The sequence below is a fragment of the Glycine soja genome, chromosome 4 (assembly GCF_004193775.1).
Source record: "Glycine soja cultivar W05 chromosome 4, ASM419377v2, whole genome shotgun sequence".
NCBI lineage: Eukaryota > Viridiplantae > Streptophyta > Magnoliopsida > Fabales > Fabaceae > Glycine > Glycine soja.
The window spans coordinates 47,452,541-47,475,958 of NC_041005.1; the positions used below are offsets into that span (position 1 = coordinate 47,452,541).

The window sequence follows — 23,418 nt, forward strand, 5'->3', positions numbered from 1 at the left end:
ATCATTCCATCTCTAATTAATCTCTCCCACGTTTTGTTGTTAGGGAGAGAATAAAAAAATTATTTTTTTTAAGGATGTGTAGATCTCAAGGAAGGTAGAAGAATTTAGTTTTTATACAGAATATCTACCCAATTTCTTTATTAAAAGATCTAATAAAGATGAAATCTTAAGCTCAAAATCCTTACTTAATATATGAGATTAAAATTGCTATGATATAATTTACTTCTTTGAATAGACAGCATAAAATTATAGTTGCTATGAGATTAAAGTTGCTATGATAAAATAATTTTATATTATTATAAAATTATAAATTATTATAATAAATTTATTATTTTTCATAATAACTACTTAAAAAATTATGTTAGCAATATTTTGTATTGATCAACAATGTATATTTTTTATATTTTTATACTAATAATGTATACTCATTAAATTTATATTAATAAAGTTTAAAAGAAGATATAACTATGCACTAATAATCTTTTATAGAATTATTTAATTTCATTTTTATCTGAGGTAAGTTAATCAATAAGTTACTATATTTTTATTATCAATAGTCTTTTCTAAACGAAATAAGTTGCTATACAAACAGTTGCTATACGCCTATATAAGCAGTCAATTGGGTATCATAGATAAAGTTATTCTAACAAATAATTTCTATTGCTGTATTTTATATAGAAATGTTATTATTTTTCTTAGTTGAGAAATCATGAGTGTATCTTAATTTATTGGATCAGAAATTAATTTTATTCTAATGTTTGATTGATTCAAAGAAATTTTATATAAAATGAAAATTAAATACGAATTATCCTATTAAATAAATCATTTTTACTTATATAAATACAATAAGTTCTGTGAAGAAAAAAATTTAAAAAATGATATGGGAAAATACAAGTTATGTATAAATTTTCATATTTTTAATCGGAAAAGAATTCATATTCTTATGATCGTGACACTCTGGTCCTCAATGAAATAGCTTGGTATGATGTGTATTTTTCTTTTACAAAGTATTCTTATAGATGCATGATTAAGTGTTCTAAAATACTTTACTGTGCGTCTCTAAGTGGGCTGGTAGGTGTAAAATTCGCTAAATATAGAAGAAGAAAAAAACGAAATTATACAATGTTATGAAAGGGAGGGAGGGTTGCTGATTGGAGCAAAAGTCCAGCTGCAAACATCATTACGCTTGGCTGGACTCAGAATCTGGTCCCTGTTGCTTCAGGTAAATTTACCATCCTTTGAAATGAAGGATCAATCCTGTGAGGTATTAATATTCATTTAACGATATCTCTTCCAATAGGAATTAAAATTCTCTCGAACCCCATAAGAGTGTAGTGTTTTTCTCTCTATGAAGATACAATAAACTCTTTCATAGATTTTTTTTTTCATACATATGAATTAAAAATCAAATTCATGATTATATATTTAAAGTAAAAAATTATTTACCAATATCACACCGTGTTAGTACTATTCTTTCCAATTATTAATAAGTTACTTATAAATTATCTCAAAAAAAAGATACTAATAAATAATCATGCTTTTTTTTATAATTTTTCTCTTTAATCTGATGATATCCAATGTAGTACACAACAATAAAAGAATTTTTGAATCATTATTCTTTGTTTATTATTTTTTGGATTTTTTATTCGTTCTCTCTTTATTTAAATAATAAATATGTTTGTTGCGTAATAATTTTAAAATAGTATAATTTTTTAATCCTATAAAATGAAAACACGAAAAAAAAAAAGTGGGCGATTTTCGCTCTACGAGGCACCCTTGCATGGTGTGACCGTTAAGAACGCTAGAAATCTGAATCTCGTTTATGCACTTCATTCTCATCATAACCAACCTAACCTAACCTAACCCTATCCATGAATTCCTTTTGTGGCTCCCAACACCGCACAAAACCCGTTCCAGCTCGAATCTCCGACCAACCCACTTCAACCTCCTCCTCCTCCGACCACCACCACCCCATGGCACCGCCCGCCACGTCACCAGTGTTTCGCTTTCGCTCGCTCTCCAGCTGCGCGCACAACCGCCCCTCCCCCTTGTCCTCCTCCTTCACCGCCACAACCGTGAAGCGATCCACCTCCGTGAGGTTCACGCGACAGCACACCGCCACGCGCAACGAGGTCATGCTGAAGGACATCGTCGGGAGCGGCATCTCCGGAATATTATACAAGTGGGTGAACTACGGGCGCGGGTGGCGCCCCCGCTGGTTCGTCCTCCACGACGGTGTTTTGTCCTACTACAATATCCACGGCCCTGATAAGCTAGTCCTCAACCACGAGGTCGAGGCCGAGGCCATGGTCATTGGCGAAGAGTCCCTCCGCCGCATCAACAGCCACCGCCATTGCCCCTCTCGCAACCACAAACCCGTCAGCGAAATTCACCTCATGGTTGGTCCTTCTCTCTCTCTCTCATTTTAGCATTTACTTGCAAAATCAATCGCTATCGAAACTTTGACCGTGATGGTATCGGTTAGTTATAGAATCATTCATGAATTTTGCCTCATACGTCAGTCAATGTTACATTACTCATCAATTAAAATTAAGACTAGTATTTCATTTCATTTTGTCTTTATTTCAACAATAATAATATGATTGGTAGATAATATCACTGTTAAAAATGTGGCTAGGAGGAGTTTGATAACTAGGTTCGCATATATGCGTAGGAGAAATGCTAACTAGTTCTCTAATATAGTTGTCTAACAAAATCTATAATTAATTGAAATTTATTATAATTATAATTTTTTATTTTCACTTGTTATTTGATAAATCTTTTATGATTTGTGATTTTCAATAAATTATAATCAATAACTTAAAAATGTGTCGGAATGATTGTGCGAACTAATGTGTTACTTCAATAAAAAAAAATTGTTGCCATAATAAGTATGCAAAAATATTAATTTATTTTTTTATATAAATAAATGTTAATTATTAGTTTTTGTTAGCAGATGATTGAACTTGCAACCTTTATCTTCTTTCCTTTTTTTCTTAACCAGCCAACCAATTTTATATATCTCAAAACATTATTTTGTTCTTTAAATGAATTTTAGTATTAGTTTTGACCTCTTAAGCTACAAATATCTAAGTTCACTTAAAATAGGCAGAAACCATTAAATGACATTGTAATTTTAATTTAATAACAATATTTTTTACATTTTTTTAAAGATCCAATAACCCTAATTTTGCCAAAAAAAATATAAACCCTAATTTATCTTTTGATAAAGTAGCTCTATATTTGTTTTGTGTTGTTGTTTTTATCAAAATTAGAGTTAATTTATGATGATTTTTAATATAAATATCTATTACTCTAATTTTGATTAGAAAATTATATAAACATTATAAAAAAAATATGTCTAAGTTTTGTTGAATATTTTTATTTGCAAAAATGATTTTAAGGTGTCCAAAATATCACTCTTGTCTTAAAGTTTTTGAGATCGTGTTTTCAGTGTTCTCTAATAGAAGTGAATTTTCAGTAGTTATTTCAGTGGTTCAATAGTGTTATCCTTTTTTTTTTCTTTTATATATAGAAGTTGAAAGCAAAAGGATTGTCAGATACCTAAAATTCTATTTGACACTCAGAAAAAAATAAAATAAAAATCATATTATTGATTTAAATATCTTTTTTCTAATGATTAATAATATTAGTGGATAGTGTATATCGATTTTATCAATAACTAATAATAAAGAATCCCAATTTGAGTTCACTCAATAACATGGTGGGGTTGGTATAATGAGTGATATGAATAGTAATATTTCCTTCATTCTAGACTGATATGTTTGGAATAATTTTTTTTTTCTATACTGTAATATATTCTTATACCGAAGGTGTATATGATAATAGAGATAGAGACAGAAATGACGAATGTGATGAAGTGTTTGGAAAAGTGGAGTGTCCAAAACTGATGACTCAAAGTTAAAATAATATATTTGCATGTTGTATTTTGTGTAGGTGTGTTCGGTGAGGGAGAACAGGTCAGATGAGAGGAGGTTTTCTGTGTGTACGGGGACAAAGAAGAGGCTGCATTTGAGGGCGGAGAGCAAGGAAGACAGAGCCACCTGGGTGGAGGCAATGATGGCCGTCAAGGACTTGTTTCCTCGCTTGTCCAATGCAGAGGCTATGTCACCCGTGGCCTCGGTGCTAGTTTCCACAGAGAGGTTGAGAGATCGGCTTTTAATGGAGGGTGTGAGTGAAACTGCTATCAGGGAAAGTGAGGAAATCATGAAGTCTGAGTTCTCACAGTTGCAGAAGCATATTGTGGCCCTCAAGCAGCAGCAGTCTCTACTTATGGACACGCTGCGCCATTTAGAGGTACTCACTTAGTTACTCACTTCATTGTGTTATACTGTTAATTAACCAAAGCAACATTAAATAAAATTGATGTTTTGTAATAAGGTATCAAACTGATATAAGGTTGATCTAAAGAGAAATTTATGGATAAAGAAAGTAAAGAGATTGCGAGTTTAAATTTTTTTACTAATATTTTTTAACAAAATTAATAAGGTCCATTAAAAAATTCTCAAAGTGAGGCAATGCGTACGTGCCGGTTTTGATATATGATTTCCAAGTATAATGATGTGCTCTTTGAATTAACTTGCTTCGTTTGACTGTGTGTTCCTTCTAGGCAGAGAAGGTTGACTTGGAGAACACACTTATTGAGGACCGAAGGCAATCCAAGGATGAAACAGATCCCTATCTATCAACGCAAAAAAAGTATAGTGGTACGTGCATGCAAATTAATTATATAAAGACAGCACTCCATTATGATTTTTCAAAGAAATAAGCGTGTGAATTTCTTTTTACCATTACATGTTGTAGAGCCCTTGTTCATTGAAATAACATGGATGCATGTTGAACTGTTACCCTCCCTTTCTTTGAACGCAAATTAGACGAGGATGAAGAGAATTATAAAATTTGAATTGAAGAAAAAAGAAGAGAAGTTTTATTAAAAAATATTTCTTAAAATGCTTCGTTATTCATATTAATTTTTTTTCTCCCCCTTTCTCATAGTACTTCATTCATAGAACAGAGTTAATATTGTAGGAATAGATCTGACTTAAGCTTTTTAATTGATTAGCACATCTTTTATCCTCTTCGACGCGTCTGATATGGAAGAGGGCTACATTATTTAGCTAGCTCATTGATGCGTTCCTTTTCAATTTATAATGAACATTACTATTATATGTCGTGTTTTGGTGATGTAGTTTTGGATTGATAAATATACTAGTACCTGTATGCCTCTTTTAACTCATTTTTTCCCTCTAATATCTTCTTTTTTTATTAGGTTACATTATGAATCACATTTTTTTCTTCCTTGGTATATTTTAATAGGCCTATACAATTAGTGAATGCATAAGGTAACTTCTCATCAATTTTTAACATCTTGATTTATTTATATTATTTCAATACGTGATAGAGGGAAGTGGTGATGATTCTTCTGAAGAGCACTATAGGAACAATCACTCAGAAGATGAGGACGATGCATTCTACGATACATGTGATGATATTCTATCAACAGGCTCTGACCACCCGAGATCCTGCCATGATTCTGAATGTGAGGAGATTATTCCAAATGGTGATGAAAAATCCCCCACCGGATCTGTTGGATTTAATCATCCCCACATCAAGCGACGAAAGAACTTGCCTGATCCTGTTGAGAAAGAGAGCAGCGTCAGTCTTTGGTCAATCATAAAAGATAACATTGGGAAGGATCTTACAAAAGTTTGTCTTCCAGTTTACTTCAACGAGCCTCTCTCCTCACTGCAGAAATGTTTTGAAGATCTTGAGTACTCTTATCTTCTAGACCAAGCATATGAATGGGGTAAAATGGTTAGTTTAATTTATTATATTTGCTGACTCAACCTTGTTTTATATATATATATATATAATTGTCTTAATTTTCATGTTGATCACTGAAAAAGAAAAAAGTGTTTTAACTAATTAGGAATTTGATCAGAAGATTTTAAAATCTGATTAATAATTATTTTCTCTAAGGATGAAATTCAGATATTACCTGAATGATTCAATTTTAACTTTAACATATTAATCATTTGTGTTTAATGGCTTGGTCATTAAACCTTGTTATATATAGATATGATATCGTTACTCACATAATTCAGTACTAATTGTTGTAGCCCCTAGTTTCAGGAGCTGTTTTTGTTTTTTGAGATTTGTCACGTTCATGCTATTTGTTTATGCACAGGGTGACAATCTAAAGAGGGTGCTGCATGTGGCTGCATTTGCAGTTTCAGGGTATGCTAGCACCAATGGTAGGAGTTGCAAACCGTTTAATCCACTGTTGGGTGAGACATATGAAGCAGAGTATCAAGACAAAGGCATTCGTTTTATCTCTGAGAAGGTATAATTTTGTATCAATGCCATTCTGTTGATGAAAAATGTCAAATGCACACGTCCATTCTCCTTGTGGAAAAGAAAGAATGTATAGGAAAAGATCATCCACCAATGCATCTATTGGGTAGCACGTCGCTAAAAACTCCAATTCGTCAGTTCCTTTTTCAGAAAGGGAACTCATGGAGTGGATGATTTTTTTTTAAGAATCCTTTTCCTTTTAAAAAGTACGAATAAACAACATGGAATATTTATATTGTCATTGAATCATGAATTGTTATATATGATATTTATAATTGAACAATTCCACTATATATGTAGTATTATTTATGGCATCTTTCACTTTTTTCCTTTTTATCTCTCATTTCCTTTCTACTTCTAACTTCTTACAACCTAAAACTAGAGTGCACAACAGTGATTTTCCATGGATCTAGTTATTATAGGACTCAACTTTTTCCATAGTTGCATGTATATGCACACATTCACATACAGTAGATTTTAAAATATTCTTAAATTGATGATTTTGATGATGTACTTTTTATTTATGTTTTTCTTTTGTCAATTTTTCATAGTTAATTTTGTTATTAAAATAGCATTCTTATATTATTAGTATGAAAAAGAAAACATTAAGAAGAGGACATATTTTATTTAACTAAAACACGGGTAATTAATTCAGGTCGAGTATGTAAGTATCCATTGAGCATGAATGTAAGTATTAAAAATATTTTTTTCTTTTTTCTAATACGGGTATAAGTAAAAATAATTTAATACTCTATCCAATTCCTACTTTACTTATCACCATTCTTAAATTTGCCTTTTCCAATTCTTTTACTTTCTGTCCCTTTTTACAAACTTTTATGTTGTTATTAACATCAGACAAAGTTGTCCATTACAACCATCTACTGTATTTCTCACTCCCCCACTTTTCCCCTCACATTAATGGCTCAATACTAATACCCTCTCCCCACTTGCCATTTTTGTTTCCGAACAATCGTTTCTCTTCTAGCATTTCGTGGGGCTGCTATATGCATTCATATAATTCCAATCCATTCATTTTCTAATCCTTTATGATAGTAAGCCATAGACATATCAATAATTTAATTTGGCATTATTTTTTCTTGTGTAAGGTGCTATTGCCTATTCGTTTGAATAAAAAATACTTACGCTATTCATCTTGAGATAGGTCAGTCATCACCCAATGATTGTTGCATGCCATTGTGAGGGAAAAGGCTGGAAATTTTGGGGTGACAGCAATTTAAAAAGTAAATTTTGGGGTCGTTCAATTCAACTTGATCCCGTTGGATTATTGACGGTAGAATTTGATGACGGAGAAGTCTTCCATTGGAGCAAGGTATATATAGTTTTACTTGACGTTAGTAGTATACTAGTATATCAAGCTCTTCCAAGATACACTCTGATTATCCAATTCATATTCTTTTTTTTGGTACATAGCTAATTCATATTCATATTCTATCATCAGGTAACAACATCCATTTACAACCTCATTTTAGGAAAAGTCTACTGTGTCCATTATGGTACAATGCGTGTAGAGGGGAACCGTGATTATTTATGTAAGATAAAATTCAAGGAGCAGTCAATCATTGATAGAAACCCTCACCAGGTGCCCTTTCTCATATCTTATTATTATGTCAATTTTATTGGGTTCCTTTTAGGTAATGTCTAGGTCAAAATGTGTTACATTTTTTCCTGCTGTGACGTGTGCCACTTGTGGCTTTTTGACAAAAATTGCATTTCAAGTTAGATAAAATATATTATGATGCTTACTAACGGAACCAATGGATTAATTAATTGTAGCTAGTTAGTGATTGCCAACCTAAGCTTTCTTGTTCTCCTTCCCATCTTCAACTTGTTGCATGCTTTGGTTCCGGGATTTACCTAGTTGGTTTGACTATGAGGAATCTTTGGAGTTTGACGAATAGAATATAATACTTGGGGCATTTTACATGAAACTTTTAATTGATAGTGATACGCTGAATAGCTCTGCCTCTGGAAGAATTTTTCTATAGAAATTGAAGTCGAGAAGTAAAGGACATGAGTGAAAAGTAAAATGTTTATTGGGATTGCAACCCCCAAAAAAGTTCAAAACGATAAAAAAAAATATGCACATGGTTTTTTACTCCAATCATGGCTATTTATTTAATTGTTTATTTGTTGAAATGTAATGCAAAAATTTGGTAGATATACTCCATTCACTGTTTGTTGTCAATGGTAATTGCATTAGACAGTTAACATTGACAAGTAATTTTAATTTCAATTGACTTATATAAATGTCATTATCATTTTTTATCACCTTACATAAGCCTATGTTATAACTTCTTCAACATCTCTTCTATGTTGTTGAGTCAAATGAATTTATGCCAGTTTAAATATGATAATGGAATAATGGATGTTAACTTTACTAATTTCATTGATTATAGAGATATAAGATTACATTATGAGTTGCATGGTTTTTTCTGTTGAATATAGTCCATAGACATATTATGTAACTTATGCTCTGTAATTTAAGTTCTGCTGCAGATTCATGGCGTAGTGGAAGATAAGAAAGGTAGAACAGTGGCAACTCTGTTTGGGACGTGGGATGAGAGCTTGCATTACGTAATTGGAGGGAATTCTGGGAAAGGAAAAGGGTCCTCCTATGTGTCATCAAAACCACATGTTTTGTGGAAGCGAAGCCCAACACCAGAGTACCAGACAAGATATAACCTCACAGAATTTGCTATTACACTAAATGAAATCACACCTGGATTAAAGGTGAGTATTGATTCAATTGTTTTTCTTTTAACCTCACCTTTCACTAAACCCTGAGAGCATGCATATTGCTTTCATGTTCACTCATCCAAAATCACTTTGAAATATTAACTGATGTGATTTTAAGGAAATGTTTAAATATTTGGTTTTACTGTGAAGAATTGATTCTAGGTACAGATTTTGGATTGAAATAACTTAAGTTGTATTGAATAATGAAAAATTATACTGAATTCTACCGTTGACTTGCTTTTTTAGAATAAAAAAATTCAAACACATATAATCATATTACTTTAAAATCAGTTTGAATCAAAATCAATTTTGTGCATGTTCACTCAAACATCCAAACATAAATTGGTTCACTTCAAAATCAATTTTTGCAAATGTTCATTCAATGGCACTAAATCCTATGTGGTTTGGTTAGTACTTAGTACTAACAAATTAAGTTAACAAGCAGGAGAAGTTGCCACCGACAGATTCAAGACTAAGACCTGATCAAAGGTGTTTGGAGAATGGACAGCATGAAATGGCCAATTCTGAAAAGTTGCGGCTGGAACAAAGTCAACGGCAGGTTGCTTCTGAAATTTCATTGGACCCTGTTCTATAATATAATGAAATGCATTAGCTATTGCTGGTTAATATGCTCTCATTCATTAATTTAACAAAAGACTCATCATAATTGCAGGCACGAAAGGTGCAAGAGAAGGGTTGGAAACCAAGGTGGTTTGCCAAGGAAAAAGGCAGCAACTCTTACCGTTATGTTGGAGGGTACTGGGAGGCCAGGGAAAAGGGGAACTGGGAATCTTGTCCTGACATTTTTGGCCAAGTCTCAACCGATACTGATTTTAACCCAACTTCATAAATTCTCAATACTTTTACCTACCTACTCCCCATACTACCACACCCCTTTTGATCATAGCATATATTCATAACCATATTTATGATCATTACTTTTTTTAGCATTCAACAAATATGGTTGATTAATGCCTGTTATGTATAGGTTACGTATAGAAAACAGTGGTTCTTACTTCTTCCTCAACAAGGTAACTTCCCATTTCCCAATTCCATCTGACAACAACAGCAATTTTTCTTACTATCAGATACTTATTTCAAAGTTGGGTCTATAGAATGGATGGAGTGGAGTTTTGTATGAAAGTCATAGTTGGTATACTAATCATATAAATGCTACATATCCACAATATGGAGAAAAGCAGGCAAACTCATTAAATGAACATGCACCCTTTTTTTTAATGTTTAATTCTGATGATCCATTGAACATGTTAAACTGTTTATACACGTTTATTTCAATTTGGTGCAACAAGTTAGGCAATGCTTTTGGTTATGTCAAATGAAATTTGGTAAATGAGTCCAACATAAGATACAAGAAAATATGTTGCTGCATGCGCATGAGAAAACTCAATTGACCGGAATCTTGTTTGTATTTACCGGTTTTATTCCATGGATAGATGTGGTAGTTGTGGAAACTCTTGTTGATGAGTGTTAAGAAACAAGAGAGAAAGAGTTGTGGTCTTAATATAGCAGCTGCCAAAAGATTAAGCGGCTATGCCCGTGATCCTCTCGAGATTGTTGTAGATAGAGATCAAAACGTATAAATTAAGAAAACAAAATGTAATTTTCACATGATTATGGTGTGAGGACAAATAACAAGTTAACAGTAGGGGCAACAAAGCTACCACTTGTCTAGTCTATCCACCTAATTTCTTGTTTAATAACCTCCTATCAAGTCTAGTCCATTCTGTTGATTCTCAAAAATAAACTCTTGTCAAGTAATATATATATATATATAGAGAGAGAGAGAGAGAATTGATAAGTTATTTTTTATCTTAATGATTGATTTTTTTGAATCAATAATTAAGATTAACTATTCATTATAATCATTATATTTTAAGAAAATAAATAATGAAAATAAAAAAAATATTTTAAAAAGTTACTCTTTGAGTAATTTAATCTATCCTTTTATATATATATATATATATAACAAAAATATTTCTGTACTATATTAATGGGAGCTAGTTAGGTTTAGCAAGGAGTTAGTCTGCACAAACTGATAAATTATAAGTATATGATTTGAATCTTCATCATCACAAATAGTTGTTCATATTTAATTATGTCACAAAAAGGCCGTGGTCTCCAGGAGAAATTAGAAAAATACTTAGCAAGACCAATAAAGACAGATTTATAAATTTTGGGTTTGAAAAAAATGTAATAATTCTCTTCAAATTGGATTTTTATTATTTAAAAGTGGTTTATTCCTTGCTGATAAGTATAAAAAAATTATAGTTATAACTTCTAATAATTGAGCTATATATAAACCTTGAAAATCATAACTTCAGTTTTGATATAATTATCAAGTTCACATTAAAAAAAGATAATTATCAAGTTAGTTGTAAATAATTCAATGTCTATATAATAATTAATTAATCATATATGGATGACGATAACGTAAGTTCTACATGACCAAATACAGCAACTCAACATTTAACACAATATGATAAGTATAAGAGAAATTGCAATTATATATTTTCTTTATACACAAAATGTATAATAAAGATAGATAAAAAGAGAAAAGAAGGAAAGTGTGCAATAAGATGATTTCTGTAATGAAAAAAAATGGTATTTTAGTATTTTTTTTATAAACAATTATTATACAAAAATATAACTCTAACTACATATAAGTAATCATGACCAGAAGAAAATAGATTGTAAATTGACTGTGCTCGGATGAATTTAATATATAAGAAAAAAAGTTATCGAATATAAGCACCATGTTAAATTTTTTTTTAAAAAAAATAAAAACCTAGAAATATATAACAAAAATAAGAGATATCATAATATAGAATATATTATGACTTTCAACAAATACACGCACAAAAAAAACATGAGTGAGAGAGATAGAAAAAAAAAAGAGAGAAGTTTAAGATAAGATAAATAACGTGAAAGAGAGATTGAGAGAAAAAAAAAATCTTATAAAAATGTTGTAAGAATAATACAGTATATTTTGTTAGATAAATATTGGAATTACTATTTATTTAATTATTGGTGCTAAGTTTTACATTAAGCAGAGATTATAATTATTGTAGTGTCAAGACAGGTCGCAAGATTCCTAAAAAAATTAAAGGAAATTACATAATGACTTCCACTTTAGTTTTAGTCTCATTTTTTTACATAAATTTGTAAAGAATTAATTACTTTCTAGTATTTTGTTGCAAATTAAAATTGAGGACAATAGCAAGTAGTATATGATGGAGGGCAACATTTGGATTATTTGAAACGGATTATATAAGTTCAATACCATTTCCAATTTATTTTAATGATTTAAATCTTAAAAATAATTGTTTATGAACATAACATAAAATATCATTCAATAATCAGTTACTGATAAAAAGTGAAGCAATTGTGGAATACATAAAGACATGTTATGTTGTCAACTGTGCCCTCTTCCGATCCAAGTGATTTGTTGATATTTTATTTTTGGGGGGTTACCTAGTAAAATGGCAATGTATCCATTCCATGTTATTTGGTTGATAGTTTGGTAATAAATGTCATGTAGTAACACGCTACATTTTCCTTTTTTTCTTTAATAACGCAATGCTTCACTTGCTTCATATGATTTTCAAGTAAAATCCAATAGGTGACTTTTACGGGTAATTAATATAAAACACACACACACATATTGTTAAAATTAAAATGGTTTTAACATTTATACGTGATTATATAGTTTTTATGTTCTTACTGCTTTTTCTTTTCTTTTTCTTCCATAACACAATGCTTCAATTGCATTTTAATACTTTATTTCGTTTTTTGACAGAAACATTTTAATATTTTATGATGGATTCAAACTTGTCACAATTCAATAAAGTTCATTCACTTGAAATATATGATTTTTTTTAAAGAAGTGACAACTAAAAAGTATAATTTTATATTAAAATAAACCAATCTAATGAGAAGAGATTGATTAGACACCTATTAAGAGTCTTTCAAATACATCTTCGTTACAAAGAAAATGATTTTTTTTCAGGTAATTAATATCAAAACAATTGCACACCCGTCGTATACATATATATTTAAAACTAAAATTAATTAAAATAATCATCATCTATGATTGCTAGATTTTTTTTTCTCGTACACTTGCTATATACTATATGGCTTTATATACTAAACAAATCACCTGCACTGCTCATAAGAAGTTATGATTAATTTTAAAAAATGTTGAAAACGCTGATGTTGAAGTGTATATAGCTATTCATTTATTTTATATTACTGAGCCTTTAAAAAAAGTGTATATTATTATCAGAGGTCATTTACCTCTTACAGAATGCAAAGTTCAGAAAATAGCAGGTCAACTGAAGTGAGATTTATTGTTTTAAAAGCGCATTTAAGATTTGAGGTCAAACTCTTATGTTGAGTATGAACAATGTGCTATTTGCTCCTGTTCATGAAATTTATTTCCAACAAGTTTTTGGCCACAACATTTTCTGGCAAAATCAAATCTGAACAAAAAATTGCTCCTAATATTTTTTTAGTTAATTATGATTTTGTCTTTAAATATTTTTCTTTTCAAATTTTACTTGTAGTTCCTAAATAAATATTTTAGCGGTTTGAATTCCTATACCTTTTTCTAATAATTTTTTTTAGCCCCAACAATCGAGAAATAATATTAATTAGTGATATAAGGTAATTCAGTGACCTATAACATCACTAAGAAATCTAATCACGTATAATTTTTTTTATAAAATATTATTTTAATTTATCATTAATTAGACTGAGATCATCATTTAATTTGACTAAATGAAGCATTAAAAATATAATTTATTAAAAAATTTACATGTAATTATCTCCATCAGATTCTTTCACGATGTAACCAATGATTGGATTGTCATTTTCATGTGATGAATTAAAGTAATTATTCGATATCAAGGACTAGAATTATTAGTGTGTTTGTAATAGTTGTAAAAATTAAATATTTCAATAATTAATTATAAGCATAATTTGATTATGATTATTATAATTGATTATAATTAAAATTAGTTTATGTTTGGGTAAGTTTGCTGAAAAACGATTTTAAGATAAATTATTTCATTTGGACATCAAAAGAAAATAACTTTTACATGATAAATTACGAAAAAGGGTATGTAATTATTTATTTGTATTAATAATGAGACAAACTGTTGTGGGTATTTTTTGGGAATATAGTTTAAAAGCTGAAATAAGTTGTTTAAGAATAATCCGACAGTTGAGCTTTGAAGATGCTGTAAAATAGATTTTTTTTATGAAAAAAGTTGTTTTCAAATTCAAGCTGACATTCCCAAACATTAAGATTTTTTTTACAAACAGCTGAAATTGGAAGAAGAAGAAGAAAAAAAAAGCTTTCCCAAACATGCTTAAAGAAAATATAAGAGCTACAAACGTTAAAAAATTTATTTAGAGACTAAAAGTAAAATTTAAAAAAATTAGGACAAAATCATAATTAACTATTTTTTTATAGACCAAAATTGCTCCCAATACCAAAACTGCCACACATACTAGCAATCACACTTTTTGTTCATCTCATAGTAAATGTTGCATATTGTGACGCAAAGTCACCAAGCATATACTTTCGTATTTTATTGCATCGCTTTCACAAGCCCCACCAACTAACGCTTCTCGAAATTTGATTTCTGTCCTTTTTTTTGTTTAAGTAATATATTCTTTTAGTCTAAAGTTATGAAATTAATTATTAAAGTATAAAGATTACTTAAATAATATATTTCCATACACATGATAAAAAAATTGAATTTCTATCAACATGTTTAAAAGATTTAATCATCTACCAATTATATTAAATTTTGTTGATTTTTTTTATATAAGGCAAAATCAAAATTCAACTTCATAAAAAAAATCAAAATTCAATTAACACCATCCATCCCATTTCATAAACATGGTAAGGGTGGGTGGGATTATACGTGACGCCAACTATTTCTAATTCAACAATTAATAATATTAATATTACATTAACAACGAGTTTGACAATGTACTATATCCAATTGGACCCCTTCGCCTGGGACTTTGAGCCTTTGACTTACATGGAATTGAAGAAAATACCTGTTGTAGAAAAAAAAAAAAAAAAGAGTAAAGAAAGAAAATGTCTGCTTCTTACCGTAAAAGCAACAATAGTAGGTAAATGAAGTAGGTAAATAAAAAGCATAAAATTAACATGTCATGCTACCTAATAAAACATGCCATTTTGCATTCATACAAAATAGTTCTGGTAACACATTTTTTTTATACGTTTTTCTCATTTAAAATTTATTAAAAAATGAAAAAATTAGAAGAGTAAATTATATCAATTTAGAAGTGAGATCTAAAATAATAATTTAATTTTCAATAATTTTAGTTACCAGTAAAAAATATATTCAAAATAATGTTAAAAAATATTTTACTTGCATTTCTCATCCATGGTTATGTGAATTATTAATGAGTACCATTATCTTTATTTTTGCCCAATAGTATCCGTGTAAAGATTTTATTAGAATAAAAGATATGATTGGCTTTTGTGTCTTAAATTTTGGTGCATGTTATTAATTCACATCAACTGAAAAAGTGGTGTGTATTAACAAATTCCTCTCTCTATATTGTTACATTAATATTATCTTAATCTTCTAAAATAATAAATAAATAAAAACAAATCTTTCAAAAATTACACTTAAAAGTTAAAAAAGAACAAAAAGAGTAATTTAAAATATAGCTACATTAAATATTAAATTTTAGAGAGAGAAATTTTTTATTATGAAAAGTCTAAAACTGTCTTTTATATATATATAAAATGTGTGCTTATTTTGTCATTTGAGATTTATGTTTAATCCAAATTTACATAAAAATGTAAAAACAACTAATAATTGCTTATTGGATCCATGTCCAATGACAATATAATACATTACTAAACATATTAAGTGTGTGTTTGTTCTACATTTTCAATCCATATTTATCTTCAATTTCACTTAAAAAAAGAAGAAGAAAAAAAATGTGAAAGCAAAACATTTGTTAATTATGCATATTTAAGTCCAAAATGTCTTATACATTACCAAACATGTCATATATCCATTTATACTTCTTACTTTTTTTATTAACAATAATCGTAATTACTCTTTTTGAAATTTAATCATAATTAAGATTTTTTACTCCTTTTTTAAGAGTGTTTTATGAGAGAATCAAATTCATATCTTTTTCTACAAACTTATTATTTGTTGCCAAATATATTACACTTATCTAATGTTTATTCTTTGTCTACACATACTCTTTGTAGCTTCTATTTTTCACATGAAAAGATATAAATAATAAATTATTAAACTTGGAATTAAACAAATTTAAAATGTAACAAATTAAACATGAAGTATCAAGTGATCTAACTTAATTGGTGTTAAATATGTTGATATTTTGGATAAAAAAAATTGAAATGTAAAACCAAATAAATTAGTAATGGTGTGAAGGATGAATGCAATTTTGAAAATAAAATAGTAACATTAAGTAGTACCGGCATTGTATTTGGACTTGATAAAACCAAAACACATGTTTGGTAGGGAAATAAAAGTGAAGAAGAGAGAAAGGTGTTAGTGGTCGTTCCGTTTGGCGCCTGGCATGGCAATGTTCCCCAGGCCCTAACAACTTTCTCTCTCCTCCGATTATTATTTCTCTTTTCCCAAAGCACTCTTAGTCTCTCTCTCTCTATAATCTTATTCTCTACAACACCAGCATTATTACCGTTAGAGATTTTTCCAACGGCTTCTGAAATAATGTAACACTCTCCTCAAAAAAGCTTATCGTTAAAAATGCAAGAGACGCTCCTCACTCTCTCCGAACACCAACAAGACGACAACAACAAAGACATCGAGCTGCTCGTGGTTCCTCCGCCGCCGTGCCGCCGCCCTCCGCGGATGGCGCGGCGCGTGTCCCCCGGCGCGGTGGAAAAAGCCCTCCCCAACGGCGACATCTACAGCGGAAGCCTCTCCGGCAACGTCCCGCACGGCACCGGAAAATACCTCTGGTCGGATGGGTGCATGTACGAGGGCGACTGGAAGAAAGGCAAAGCGTGCGGCAAGGGCCGCTTCTCGTGGCCCTCCGGCGCGACCTACGAGGGCGAGTTCGCCGCCGGGAGAATGCACGGCCGCGGCACCTTCGTCGGCGTCGACGGCGACACCTACCGCGGCGCGTGGCTCTCCGACCGCAAGCACGGCTTCGGCGAGAAACGCTACGCCAACGGCGACGTCTACGAAGGGTTCTGGAGGTGCAACCTGCAGGAGGGGGAAGGGAGGTACACGTGGCGCAACGGAAACAACTACGTCGGAGAGTGGAAGGGTGGCGCCATCTCCGGCAAAGGCGTGTTGGTGTGGAAGAACGGGAACCGTTACGAAGGGTGCTGGGAGAACGGGGTTCCGAAGGGGAGAGGGGTGTTTACGTGGCGCGATGGAAGCACTTCCTCTGGGAATTGGGGGAAGGAGTTCGTGAATGAGAAACGCGTGTCGGTGGATGTCTGTAGTAATCACAACAATAATAAGAGTGTGAGTTTTCCCAGGATTTGTATTTGGGAGCTTGATGGTGAAGCTGGGGATATTACTTGTGATATTGTGGAGGCTTCTATGATTTATGGTGGTGGTGGAGGAGTGTGTGAGAGTGATGTACAGTTGCAGAAGAGTCCTTGTGGTTCTGTTGATGGGGATGTTAAGAAACCGGGTCATACTGTTTCTAAAGGCCATAAGAATTATGATTTGATGCTTAATCTTCAACTGGGTATTAGGTATTTCATCTACATTGCTAATTTAATTTGCTTTTCAGTTATGGTTTGCTTAGAATTAGATAATAGCCTCATACATCATACACCCCTTTGACGAATTAATTGTGTTTTTGTTTAGATACTCTGTTGGGAAGCACGCTTCGGTTTTGCGAGATCTTAGGCCGGGGGATTTTGATCCCAAGGAGAAGTTCTGGACTAGGTTTCCTCCAGAAGGGTCTAAGTTTACACCTCCACATCAATCTGTGGATTTCAGGTGGAAAGATTACTGCCCTGTGGTGTTCAGGTATGAACTAATGCACATTGTTTTCTTCTAAATATTGATTTCATTGAGCTATTTTTGATTGGTGTTGTGTGTACTAATTATGGCCATGTGTTTGGTGGGGGATTTTAGACATCTAAGGGAATTGTTTGGGATAGATCCTGCGGATTACATGCTTGCTATTTGCGGCAATGACACACTTAGGGAGATGTCTTCTCCTGGCAAAAGTGGAAGCTTCTTTTACCTCACTCAAGACGACTGGTTCATTATCAAAACCTTGAAGAAGTCGGAAGTCAAGGTTAGTTGATAGCCTTTACAATTACTAGACTTTAAGATGCATTTAAATTTGATGCAGAGAATTGTGAACCTATATTTAGTAAGATGAGGTCTCACTCACAGCTTTTGCCCACCGTCCTTTTTTTCTGTGGGTATTCAATAATTAGTTGGTGGCCATCTCAGGTGCTCATCAGGATGCTTCCAAGTTACTATCAACATGTGAGTCAGTACAAGAATTCGCTGGTGACAAAATTCCTGGGGGTTCATTGTGTCAAACCTATTGGAGGTCAGAAGGTATGTATGTATGTATGGACTTCTTATTTAAATTTTGCTTCCAACTGGTGTACTGTGTTTGAATGCTTGTTACAACACTTGTATATAATGCTATGGAAAAACAGACTCGGTTTATTGTGATGGGCAATGTATTTTGTTCGGAGTATCGGATCCATAAGCGGTTTGACCTCAAAGGTTCTTCTCATGGTCGTACAACTGATAAACCCCGGGAGGAAATTGACGAGACTACCACTCTTAAAGACCTTGATCTTTGTTTTGTCTTCCGCCTGGAACATTCTTGGTTTCAAGAGCTTAAATGGTACAGAAACTGCTGCCAGGGTTACATATTGCTTTTACTTTGAACATTTTTTGTGATGTTCTAAGAGTTGGGTGGTCTTTTGTGATGACTTATGCTCAGGCAACTTGATAGAGACTGTGAATTCCTGGAAGCAGAGGGAATAATGGATTACAGTTTTTTGATTGGCCTTCATTTTCGTGATGATAGCTCAGTTGATGAAGTAAAGAGTTTACCAGACGAGTTGTGTTCAGGTATATATATGTCTTCTTACTTCCTCCTAGTTTTGCATTTCATTTCATTTGAATTAATTGGATCCACGAGAGTTAAAAAAAAATCTGTTGGATCTGTGGATTTGGCAGGCAAGAGAGACATGCAAAATGATGACATACAGGATATGAAGTGGATACCCATAGACCGGTATGCCCTTTACTTTTCATCCACAGTATCTGACTGTTTTTGTTGTTTCAACATGATGAATAAATTGTTATGGAGTTTTGGAAATGAACAGAAATGATTGTCCTCCTTGAATTTTTTCATTTATATTTCCAAGAAAGGACAATGTTTGGGGGTTTAAGAGATCTTTGTGCAGTTCGATTATCAGCTTGAGCTGTTATGTGAATTCCAACCCTTCATTTCTTGATGATGGACCATTCCAAGTCAATTAAGGGAATTTGGATTCGGTTAAAGATGGACCATGCTAAGTTGCTATATTTTATGGCCAGATGGTTTAGTGGGGATATACCTTTATTGGTCTCTTGACACTTACACCCACTGATAGGCATAGCTTTCACTTGTATGATTTATTTGCATGTGCATGTGCCATGTTCTTGAGCCTTAGTCTGTCTGGACCCAGTCATAAAACAAACAGAAGAAAAATGCTTGTCTTAAACTGCCAATGTGGCCCATACGCATGCAAATAGCTAAGACCATATGACCACAAGTCATATAGAAACAAAGCAATGGCAAATAAATGAACATTATTTTTGACTCTCCAGTCCTCCTCTCCATTTGTGATTTAGGAGTAGGTGACTTTCTAGTTATCTCCTTTTTAGAATATGACTCTGTTGGTGGAGATGGACCACAAATGGCTTGAGTTATCATGGCAAAAATGGAGGCAATTTTATTGACAACAAATGCTTGTGGGGGTCATTTGAGTTTTTTTCTGAGAAGGGCAAAACCTTCTTTGCAAAGTTAATTGTTAGTTGACTCATGACTGTGATATTGATAAAGCAGTGGTGGTTGCTAGGACTTGAAGCTTTAGGAATAGGAGATATATTTGCATGACAGTAACATATAAATATTGTCATTGTTTGTTAATATACACGAGTTGCTTTTTAGTTTCTAAACTATAGTTACCGGTTGGATTTCCACTTTTAAGATCTAGCCTAGTCAACTGAACAACAAACTTCCTTATTAACTAAATTAATGTACAAATTATTGTAAACTACCATCTTGGGCTCTCTTCTTGATGGTTGGTTTATATCCTAATCATTCAAATATTTGGTTTGAATTTAATTTATCCATAAATTAAGGTGATTCTTGATATTCCAGGGGACCTCTAATTCGTCTGGGAACAAACATGCCTGCCAGAGCAGAGAGAGTGTGTAAAGCTGGATTGGATCCGCACACTGGTACTGGAAGTAGCAATTCTACCCCTTCAGAGAGTGGTGGTGAGGTCTCTGATGTAATCCTTTACTTTGGTATAATTGACATTCTCCAAGATTATGATATAAGCAAAAAGCTAGAGCATGCATACAAGTCACTGCAAGTGGATCCCTCCTCCATCTCAGCCGTTGATCCCAAGCTATACTCCAAAAGGTTTAGGGATTTCATACACAGAATCTTTGTGGAGGACAAATGATAGATAGATATTCTTGGAGAGAGACAGTTGGAATTGAAACGGGACCAACTTGGGCTTGGTGACACCTTAGCATCAGGGATATATATGTCAGTGAATGCTGCAAACGTTGGCGATTTAAAGTTTCAACAGAGATGTTGGTGTTAAAATTAAAAACAAGTATTGGAAAGGAGGCCTTGGTAGTTATGGCTAAATTTTTCTCATAGCTATATGAAAACCATTGGAAAATGGAATGAACGATGAAAACTGGAAGGGGGATGGAAAACGGCAGGGGATATGATTTTTTGTTTTTTCATTGAGGTGAGAGATTGTGACCATAGTGTTTGTTCATGTAATGCATCATAAGGCATGTGATGAGATATTCTCTTTTGATGACTTTTGTTGTGGTTGTGGTTGTGGGTGGAGAGAAGGGGGGTATAGGGAATGGAAAAATGGGTATATGGATAATATGGAGGGATTCATATTTGACTGGGGGTGGGGGTGAAATAACTGTACAGACAGTCAAAGATGGATAATGGAATTGAATTGAATGAACATACATTTTTGGTTGGCGAGATCAAAAAGAGATGGTTTGCCTGATGAGCAAGAAAGAAAAGTTCCCACAGAGAGGACCCCTCTGTCTCAGTCTCTCTCTCTGCTGTTTGCATTCAAATGGGTGTTTTCACTTTTGCAGTGAATAAGGCATAAAAAGAAGAGAAAAGCACAAGAAAGAAAGAGTTGGGTGTTTCCTTGGTTCATGTTCTTTCTTTGTCACTCTATATACGAAGTTTGAAAAAGCAGAATAACAATAATACAAGGGGTGTGTCCTTTTTTGCTTCTTTTGAACAATACCAAGAAGCCAACAACTTGACAAAGCAATAAATTTGGGCACGTAATGTGAACCTGTTTCGTATTTGAGAGTGATAGCTATCCATGCATGTTGTGCCCCGGTATTTCTTTTAATAATAAGAGAAATTAATGAAACTTGACCCTGTATGTGAGTTGAACCATAATTGACTTCGAATAATATTATTTTTTATTAAAATAGTTTTAAAGTGAAGTTATATATGATTGGATGTTTTTATTAAAAAAAACAAATTAATCGTAAAATTTGATCTAATTTCTTTTATGTAACATGAGTTATTTAAAGTAATTCAAAATTAATGTTTGATCGTGTGACTAAAACATATATGAATATTTACCTAAAATTAGGGTGGTAAAAATTTAATTTTTAAATGACGGAAGATGAATGCAATAAAATCGAGAAGAGAAGCGTCTTGAATATAATTCTCCCAGACCCCGGTAGAAATGAAAAACAAGAGGACAAAATAGTGTTTGGCTATTTAAGTAATGGACTGTTGAGCGATCCTGCGCTGCTTTGATCCTGAATCTCGCAGGGCTTGTTTTGTAGTTGGACTGGAGTGAGGTGTCTCTTGCATGGAATATAATTTACTTTTATTTCTTCGGTAAATTAAACTATTCTTTACCATGGCAAGGGGACCCATAAATTTACCCCATAAACTAAACTTTTTCCCCCACCTGTAAAACACTGGATTTCTTTAGCACTGATCGGTTATAATCTTGAGTTGTAATATATGAACACTTAGTTATATTAACATTTCATGGAGATATATTTATTATTTTTCTCTAATTTTATTTTGCTTTTATATCGTATTACCTATTATTCTTGGTCATTTTTTCTTTTTCACTAAGTCTCGTAGATGTTATTCAATGTCCTTCCTTAAGACATTACCGATATCCTTTTTTTCCCCATATGATGATATGAACTAGGTTTCATTTATAATGTTATTAAATAATAAAATTTAATTTGAATATATTTACAGTATAAAAGTTTCTTACCTTGTCCTTTCTTTTAGATTGAACTTGAGAATCCACATAAGCGTTTTGACTGAACAATGGATCAACTAAGGTTAAAAGTGTCTACTCAAAAGCTTATTTTATTTAACCCAAACTTTGGTTTTAGTCAATCATTCATCTCAAGTATTCTTTCAATCACATATTGTTACGTATAATCAATTTATTACTTTTTATAATAATCACTTTAAAAGTTATATATAAGATTAATTTTCATTGGTTTACATTGTGTTTTCTTTAGACTAACACTACAACTAATATTGACTTTTGAGCATTTTAATGTCATCAACTTATTGTACGATTTCGAGCACAATAATTTTCAAACTATTTTTCATCATCATAAACATCTTTATAATTGTTTTTAAATTGCAGAATAATCATGAGCACACACACTAGTGATTAGTGACAGAGATAGAATCACTACCAGTCAGTGGATGTGATTCATTTTGAAACACGTGAAATGAATGAGAAAAATGAAATAAAAGCCAGTACTTTTATACATCATTGAAATATGGAATAAGTAAACAAGCAAATTCCCTCACTGTAATGGTGAAAAACGAAAAAACAAAAGGATAAATAGTAGAAGTTAATGGTGGACGTGGGAACAGAACTGCACAGGAGCACAGGAAGGGCACAGCAGCAACAGCAACAACAAGCAATTGACAACACGAAGGAATAAGTTGGGACTTGGT

The 23,418-nt window shown here is 32.2% G+C and overlaps 2 protein-coding genes across 2 annotated transcripts; both read left to right on the forward strand.

The window, feature by feature from the left end:
* Positions 1-1,733: 1,733 nt before the first annotated feature.
* Positions 1,734-10,348, forward strand: LOC114410032 (oxysterol-binding protein-related protein 1B-like). Its single transcript, XM_028373771.1, has 10 exons — positions 1,734-2,399; positions 3,958-4,317; positions 4,631-4,727; positions 5,423-5,835; positions 6,209-6,364; positions 7,538-7,705; positions 7,835-7,975; positions 8,893-9,126; positions 9,578-9,691; positions 9,806-10,348. Exons 1-10 carry the CDS (start codon positions 1,872-1,874, stop codon positions 9,980-9,982), a joined length of 2,388 nt encoding a protein of 795 aa, XP_028229572.1. The 5' UTR covers positions 1,734-1,871; the 3' UTR covers positions 9,983-10,348.
* A 6,351-nt stretch (positions 10,349-16,699) lies between these two features.
* Positions 16,700-21,826, forward strand: LOC114410033 (phosphatidylinositol 4-phosphate 5-kinase 1-like). Its single transcript, XM_028373772.1, has 8 exons — positions 16,700-17,911; positions 18,027-18,191; positions 18,300-18,465; positions 18,627-18,737; positions 18,842-19,035; positions 19,135-19,265; positions 19,374-19,431; positions 20,566-21,826. Exons 1-8 carry the CDS (start codon positions 16,947-16,949, stop codon positions 20,873-20,875), a joined length of 2,100 nt encoding a protein of 699 aa, XP_028229573.1. The 5' UTR covers positions 16,700-16,946; the 3' UTR covers positions 20,876-21,826.
* Positions 21,827-23,418: the final 1,592 nt, after the last annotated feature.